The sequence below is a fragment of the Pediculus humanus genome, genomic scaffold (genome assembly GCF_000006295.1).
Source record: "Pediculus humanus corporis 1103172108254 genomic scaffold, whole genome shotgun sequence".
Lineage (NCBI taxonomy): Eukaryota > Metazoa > Arthropoda > Insecta > Psocodea > Pediculidae > Pediculus > Pediculus humanus.
Genome location: NW_002987823.1, coordinates 69,503 through 77,990, shown reverse-complemented (window position 1 = coordinate 77,990; position 8,488 = coordinate 69,503). Strand labels below are relative to the sequence as shown.

General features: G+C 25.3%; 2 protein-coding genes across 2 annotated transcripts in view; one reads left to right on the top strand and one right to left on the bottom strand.

Moving 5' to 3' along the window:
* Nucleotides 1-172: 172 nt before the first annotated feature.
* Phum_PHUM476830 (uncharacterized protein) lies at nucleotides 173-1,055 on the top strand (the record flags this gene model as incomplete). The annotated part of the gene is made up of 4 exons (XM_002430354.1): nucleotides 173-396; nucleotides 476-678; nucleotides 803-821; nucleotides 914-1,055. The coding sequence occupies 4 exons, from the start codon at nucleotides 173-175 to the stop codon at nucleotides 1,053-1,055; spliced, it is 588 nt and encodes a 195-aa protein (XP_002430399.1).
* A 6,731-nt stretch (nucleotides 1,056-7,786) lies between these two features.
* The window catches only part of Phum_PHUM476720 (uncharacterized protein), a gene marked incomplete at both ends in the record, with an annotated part of 8,240 nt that continues 7,538 nt past the window's right edge, over nucleotides 7,787-8,488 (bottom strand). The window contains 2 exons of the mRNA XM_002430353.1: nucleotides 7,787-7,845; nucleotides 8,102-8,277. Of these exons, the coding sequence (XP_002430398.1) occupies nucleotides 7,787-7,845; nucleotides 8,102-8,277 (235 nt within the window). The remainder of the gene's footprint in view (nucleotides 7,846-8,101; nucleotides 8,278-8,488) is intronic.

Sequence of the window (8,488 nt, the reverse complement as noted above, 5' to 3'; positions counted from 1 at the left end):
ATCGGAAAGAATAATTAAAATTAATTCACATTCAAATTTGAAAAGATCTGCTAGTGATTGGTGAGTTTTGAAAAAAATTTAATTCGTGTCACCGCATTTCAAAGCTTTTTAAAAAGTTTAAACTTTCATTTTGAAATTATAACACTTGATAAAAATTTATTCATTCAGTACGATGTTTACGAAATTTACAAATACCGGAGGTGGAGGAGGAATAGGAGGAGGAGGAGGAGGAGTGGCAGAAGAAAACGACGAAGAAAATGGTTATAATGCAAAACCGTATCCATCATCGACGAGACTTTCAAAAGTTCGTAATTGGATGAAAGATTTTAAACCCGTACCTGAAAAAAGAAGGAGCGTTATAACGGTTATTGGACAAACTCAGAGTAAACCTTACAGGTAAATTCGATGGGAAAAAAAATCCGCCATAATCCAAAACAACTAATAAATTTTTTTTTTTGAATGAATGAATTTCCAGCAAAATATTAAACGAAATACATCAAAGGAGAAAATTAGCAAAAGAATTGGATAAACACGCGCTTTGTAAAGCCATCATGGATTCATGTCCAAATCCGGAAACGAATTTCGAATCGAAAAATTTATCTGGAAAATTAAACGATTTCAATTTATTACACGATGATAATATTTATTCGATCGAAAGAAAAAAAAAAATTTATCATCGTCATGATAATAATGATGATGACATCATCATCGACAACGATAAAATCAAAATTCAAAATATTCGCAATAATAATAATAATACCAATACCAATACCACTAATAATAATAACGATTCCTTTTATAGATCAATTAAATCATCTCAAGTAAACGGTAAGGAAAAATTCCTTTTTTCTTTTATTCGTCGCGTCTTCTGCTTTATAATTATTATTATTATTATTATTATAGAAAAATTAAGAAAAAGAACGGAAATGATACCGGAAAGAGATTCATCGAGTTGTCAATTGGTTAAACAACGTAATAACAGATTAAAACGTACAAATAAAAAATTAGGAGTCGATTTAAAAGAAAATATTGTTATTAATAATAAAGGTAAATAAAAACAAACATGCGTTGTTGTTGTTTGTTGTTTGTTGTTGCACGATCGAGTATCGATGTAAATGAAAATTTAATTAATTTAAATCGAAAAATCGCCTCGGGAAAAATAAATATTATTGTTATGATAAATACCTCGTACGAACGGGTAATAATAACCTTTTAAAACAAACGTAATTAATAATAATAATAATGATGATGATGATGATAATAATAATAAAATGTAAGTAGTTCATTGTCTTTGTACCGTAATTTAATAATAATTAAATCTTTTGGTTGTTTCAGAAAATTCAGATTCGGAATATACAAAAATACCCGGAGCGGTCCTTTTGTCTGTTTTTGTATTACTTTTGGCTTTACTTTTGTTCTTTTATTATTATAATTACACATTCAAACCATTATCATCATTATCATCATCATCATCATCATCGTCATCGATATTTTCATTACGTAATTTTATTAAACCTAAAACTAAAGTTTGGTATAAAAGATTATTATTATTTTAATTATAAATAAATTATTAAATTAATTTTTTTTCTTTTTCCTTTTTTTTTTCCTTTGATCGAGAAAAAAAAGAAAATTTAGTTAGGAAGAAATCACGTGACAAATCAAATTACAAATTTATTTATTTATTTATTATTATTATTAATGAAAAAAAATAATTCGGGAAAAGTCATAAATTTAAATTTTTTTTCCCTTTTTTCCTTCTCTTTTTCCCTCCGTTTTTCCCTCCGTTTTCTTCTTCTTATTCTTTTACATAAAAAAAAATTAATTTTAAAAAGAAAAAGAAAAAAGTCATAAATTTTTTATTCTTAACAAAAATATCAAAAACAGAAAAACAAAAAAAAAAAGAAAAAGGAAAATGTGAAAAATGAAAGAAAGAAAGGAAAAGCGCGCGCGCGCTCAAAAAAAAAAAGAAAATGGCGGCGGATTCGTTTTTCGGTTTGAAAAAAAAATAATATGAAACGTGGAATAAGAAAGAAATATTTTAAAACTATGTAATAGTTTTTAAATAAAATAAAGTTTTCCTTTTAAATTTTAATATGAAGAAATCAAAAGTTTTTTGCATCCGACAGCGTAAAAACAAACTTTATTTATATATATGTATATATATATATAAAATTTAAACAATTTACAAATGCCATAAAAGATATTGCGGTGGAATGTTTTTTAATTTTTAAACATGGCGGAAAAACCGGTTGTTGAAAACCCTCCCCTTCCCCCTATCGCTCCTCCTATACCCCCAAACATCTTGCCATTCGAATATCTCTTCTTATTATTATTATTTAAAATTTTATGTTTGTTTCCTATCTTCGAATCCAGAAAAAAAATGGCGTCATTCGTCAAATTCAAACGATTACATTTTCCCGCCTTTTTTTAAAAAATTTAATTTACTATTAAAATTTTTCCTAGAATGTTTCTTTAAGGAAAAACATCAAAAAAGTCACAAAAAAGCAATTCAAAATAAATAATAATTATTATTAATTAATTAATTATCAAAATATATCTCTCTCTCTCTCTCTTTATCTTTCTCTCCCTCTCTCTCTCTATCTCTCTCTCTTTCTTTTTCGGACCGAATAATTTTAATAAGATTTAAATTTAATACGTTAAATTTAACTATCTTTCTTTCTTTTTCTGTAAATTACGCGAAGAAGAAGAAGAAGAAAAAAAAAATTACGAATTTCGAATGCCGCCAACCTTTCCGCCATTTTGTTTTGTTTTTTTTTATCCTCCGTTTCGTAATTAATTATTTAAATTTGTTTTGTTTAGCAAAACTCTCGGGGTCAATTATTATTATTAATATTATTATTTTTTTTTTTATAATAAAATAAAATTTTCTCTCTTTGTGTGTGTGTGTCCACCGATCCGACATTCTGAAACCACGTTTTTTTTTTTTTGTAATCACGACACCCGTGAGGTTTAATTACCCCTGATTATGTTGTTTTAAATCGATTCAAATTTTATTTATTATTATTATTATTATTATTATTATTATTATTATTATTATTATTATTATTATTATTATTATTATTATTATTATTATTTATCACCATTAAATGGAGTGATGTGATGGGGGTAGGGAGTGAGAGGGGTGGGGGTAGTAATGAGGAGATTAATTTATAATAATAATAATAAAAAACAAAAAACGTTAAATAATAAAATCGTAGGAATTTTTTTTTTTTTATTGTCTCTCACAAAGGAAACGAAGGAAACGTTTATAATAATAATGATAAACTAAAAGCAATTTATCTTCTATATGTTTATGTCGAAACAAGGGAGGGGAAAAAGGAAAAAAAGGATGATAATCAATGGAAAAAAAATTTAAAAAAAAAAAACAACATGCTTATGCCTAAAAAATATAAAAAAATTATTTTCCAGCTTACGGCGATCGAAAATAAAATAAAATAAAAACATAAAGAAAAGAAACGGAAAAAAAGGTAGAAAAAAAAAGGAAGAAAAAAAAGGAATGAAAAAAAGGAATGAAAAAAAAAAAAATTGCCCCCGAGACAAGGACCATCGATAGTAATGGAATATAATTTATTATAAAATAACTTTTGATCAAGAAAATAAATATTGTATTTCCTCCCATCCCTCTATCTCCCTGTTCCTCCTCCCTCCCCCAACCCTCGTTTCGCCTAACATATATATTTATAAAAAATATGTATTTATCGACGGTTTAATACCCTTGGAAAACATATTATTATTATCATCATTTTGAATTTTTTAAACGTTGAAAATTTCATAAAGTTTTCCTTCTTACATACACGAGTAAAAAAAAAAATAAACGAACGAAATTTTTTTTATACACGTGTATGCGACATTATTTAAATTTTAAATTTAGTTATTATTATTATCATGAGGGGAAAAAATAAATTTATTGCGATAATAATAATTTATTATTTAACCTATATATATATAAAAAAAAAAAAATTTCTGGAACAAAAACTAAATAGCAAAGCTTTAAATTAAACTTATCTAATTAGGTCAAAATTTGCAGTAATGTTTTTTTTTTTAAGGTTCATTACCTATTTTGGCAATGAAAAGGCTTTTGTTTTTCCGGCGAGGGGGAGAAGGGAAAGGTTTAAAGATTCAGAAAGTGTAAAATAAATGGATAGACAAATTTACTTAAATACGAAAATAAATTTTTTTTAAAAAACTTTTCCCCGTTTAAAAAAAAATTTTTTTTCGGGTAGGATTTTTAACAGTAAAAAAACGTAATAATAAATTATCAAAATAACATTTGTTGCTAAACAACAACAACAACAACAAACGGTCGAAAGATAATAAAAAAAAAAAAAAATGTTAACAAATACAAACAGTGGTCGGTCATTAAAATAAATAAATCAAACAAAAAAAAAAAAAATTGTTTTTTTTTTTTTTATCAAAACCGTCAAAAACGGTTTCGCATATATGCGAAAAGGTCAAAAATAATAATAATAATAATAATAAAGATGTGTGGCGGTTGAAAAACCGGTTTTCAGTTCCGCCGAACGATTTTCCTTTTCCTCTTCCGTTAACAAAAAAAAAAAAAAAAAAACATTAAAACCAGTCATCACACCAGATATTTTTTTTTTTTTAAATGCCGACGCGAAAAAAGGGGTTGCAAAAAAAAAGCGTCACGCGCTTTTTTTTTTTTGCAAACAAAAAAACCCGCTTTTTTTAAATCGTTTGTTTGTTTGTTTGTTTTCTGCTTCCCCAACCCTCACCCCCTTCCCCATTTTTTTTTTAATTCGAAATTAATAAAAAATAATTTTATTTATTTAAAAAAAAATTTTAATTTTTTTTTTTTTTTTTCAATTAATTTACGTCAAGAAGTAGAAAAAGAAAAAATTAACGATAAAAAAAAAACAAAAACCGGAAATGACGAAATAAAAATAAAATAAAATGATAATATATGTAAATTTTATTTTTTATTTTTATAAAACATCTTTGTAAAAACGACGTACGTAACGATTATTATTATTATTATTAAATTTTTTCAAAAAAAAAAAAAAAGAAAAAAGGAAAAACAAACAAAAAAAAATTTAATTTCGAATGTACGAATCGAATGTTTAATTTTTTGTTGTTGTTGTTGTTGCTGTTGCTGCTGTTTGTTAGTTTTCCCAGATTGTCACGAAAAAGGAGGATTTTATTGATTTTATCGTAATAATTTTACGATATTATTAATAAATAAAAAAAAATTTCAATAAGATTTTTAACGAAATGCGTAGAATTTCATTATTATTATTAATATTTACGATTTTTATTTTAAATTAATTAATAACCGGAAACAAAAAAAAATTTACTTACTTATTTATTTTACAAAGAATAATTTTTTTGTTGTTTTTTTTGTTGTTGGTGGTGGTGGTGGATTCATTTTTTACGATTTTGTTTTTACCCACAATCATCTCATAAAGAATGTATGAAGTGATAAGGAAAATATAAGAAACAGTGAAAATCTTTTTCCAATGTTTTCACAATTGCCATGTACGGCTGCCGGTAATTCACCTGAAAAAAAAAAATTCATTAAATTATTATTATTAATATTATTAATAAATAAGAAAATTCAATTTTTTAATTATTAAAAAGTATTAATCGTTTTTTTTTTATTTATTAATTTTCATTCATTTCCGGTCGTTCGAGCTGAAATTTTTTAAGGCTTTTCATTTTGTATTAAACTCTAATCGGAGATTAAAGAAAAAAATTTTTTTTTTTTTTTTTTATTACTAATAGAAGCGTAATAATAAATAAAATTACATTGAGGTGAAAAATTATTATTATTATCACTTTTGAACGTCACGTGATTTTAAAATACTCGTCGGAGTTTTAAATTCATTCATTCAATCCAGGTTTCTACCCGATTCGAATGATAAAGAAGAATTCTGTAGGACGTGGGCGGCCTTGTACGGTTTCTCTTCTTTTAAATTCTAAAAAATTTTCTTTGAATTTTCTTTTGATGAATGAGGAGGCGTGGCTCCCAGTGCCCCCCTCCCCCGGTTATTTCAATTTTCAATCTTTTACCCGCTTCTTTGGCTCTCTGGTGGCTTTTTCCGACGGTACGGGTATTTCAGTCAGCTTGTACAATTTTTTCGCCTTATGCCTCAGGTTGATATCCGGTTTGTTGGCTGGCACATTTCCGTCGGTGTGGATTTCTTGGTCGTTCAGAACCGTGCATGTACTCACTGTCGTAACCGGGGTAAATGAAGATATTTACAGATTTTGTTGTGCCCCTGTAGATGTTCATGTTTTGCCAATATCGGACAACCGGAAGTTAAATAGTCGTTGGTTTCCCACTGGCGAATTCGTATTCATCATCTTGGTGTCGTAAGTGAAAAGCTGTTATTCTTCCGGTTCATTTTTTTTATCCTCTTCATTTTGCTCTTCTTAGTATTCCTTTTTTCGTGATTTTTTCCTCCATTACCACTACTTGAGTTAAGATGGGACGGTGCTGTTGATGGGATTCCTTGTATTTTCCCATCCCGATTATGTCATTCTGGTACGTCGCTTCTATTTGGCACGATCCTCTTCCTCCTTCTTTCTCACTGACGTACAATTTATCCACATGAACTTTTGAAGATTACAACGCACCATTCATTATCATTATTTTTATTATTATTATTATATTCATCATCAACATTAAAAAATTGATTTATTGAAAATTTAAATATTTACGAAGATATAATTACAAATTAATAATAATAATAATAATAATAATAGAATTTATCGATAATTAAATTTACGGTTGTGGGAAAAAGAAAAAAAAATTTACTTTTTCTTATTTTAATTAATTAATTAATTTTTTTAAAAACCTAGAATCGTCGTTGTTGTTTATTACGAGTAAGAAAAATTATCATTATCATTATTATTATTATTATTATTATTATTATTATTATTATTTTTAATATTAAAAATGAATTTTTTTTTAACCGTTATTTTTTGTAAAAGGTCAAGTGCGTACTTTAGATATCAAAACAAACAAAAAGAAAAAACGTAAATTTTTTTTTAAAAAATAAAACAAACATCAAAAATTAATTAAAAAATAAAAAAACAACAAAAACAAACAACAACAACAATAATCTCATCGAAAAACAAAAAAAAATTATTTTCTTTGTTAACATCATTTTTTTTATTGCTTATTTGCCCTTTTCAAATTTTTCTTTTTCTTTTTAAACAATTGAAATTATTAATAAATTTATTAAATGAAAAAAAAAATCAAATTAATATATATATATATATATATATATATATATATATATATATATATATATATAATAAAATCAATCTTTTTTAAATAGCTCTCAACGGATGATGATAATAATAATAATAATAATAATAATAATAATAATATAGATAATTTTATATAAAAAAACCTCAGGTGTACTCACGACAATAACAAAGCATTTCAATTCCATTGTTTAATATAAATTATTTATATTATTTAATCCTCTCCATGTTTTTTTTTTTTTAAATAAAATATACTGTTACGTAAAACAAACGTGGGCGTAAAGTTCTTTTTATAAATTGAAAATGTAAAAAAAGGAAAAGTTAAATAAAAAAAAAATTTAATTATTTAAACAATATTTCGATTGGGATAAAAAAATAGGAAAAACCTACGTCGTCATCGTCGTCGTACGCACAACATTATAAATTATTATAATTATTATAATTATTATTATTATTCCAAATACGATATTATAAATATAAATTCGTAAATGAGAAAATTTCAAATTTCGTAAGATTTTCATTAACAGGAAAATCACACCAACAACGATGGAGGAGGAGGAAAAACAAAAAGCATTTTTAAAGATTCCCCCCCTTAAAAGGGATAAAATTTTTTTTTTACAGGAGTAATCAATTGATAATTTATCAACAGTTTTTTTTTGATTTTGACCAATCACACAATTTCAGACGAAATGAAAATCGATATCGAGAAAAGTCGATGCGGGAAAAAAAAAAATTTTTTTTTACGATAGATTCGTCGATCGTTTTCCGGGGAACGGGAGGGGGAAGGGAAGAAGGGGATTTTAAAAATTTATTATTTATTTATATTTTTAAATAAATATATATTTACCGTTTAATATATGTACGGCCACAAGAGCCGATGCTAAATCCCCGACAGCGCACGTATAATTTCCCGAATGAATCCTTTCCGCAAGAGAAATTTTTAACGTGGCAATTACCGTTGCTTGGCCAAGGCTGTGGTTGTAACTATAATTAAAATTAATTAGTAAATTTTTATGAATACTCCTGTAATAATAATAATGATAATAATAATGATAATAATAACAATAATATTAATTCTTACCGTAATAATAAAAAAAAAAAATTTTTTTTTTTTTTTTTTTTTTTAAGGCATTTAAAATTTTTTTTTTATTCATTATTACGGTAAGAATTAATATTATTATTATTATTATTATTATTATTATTATTATTATTATTATTATTATTATTATTATTA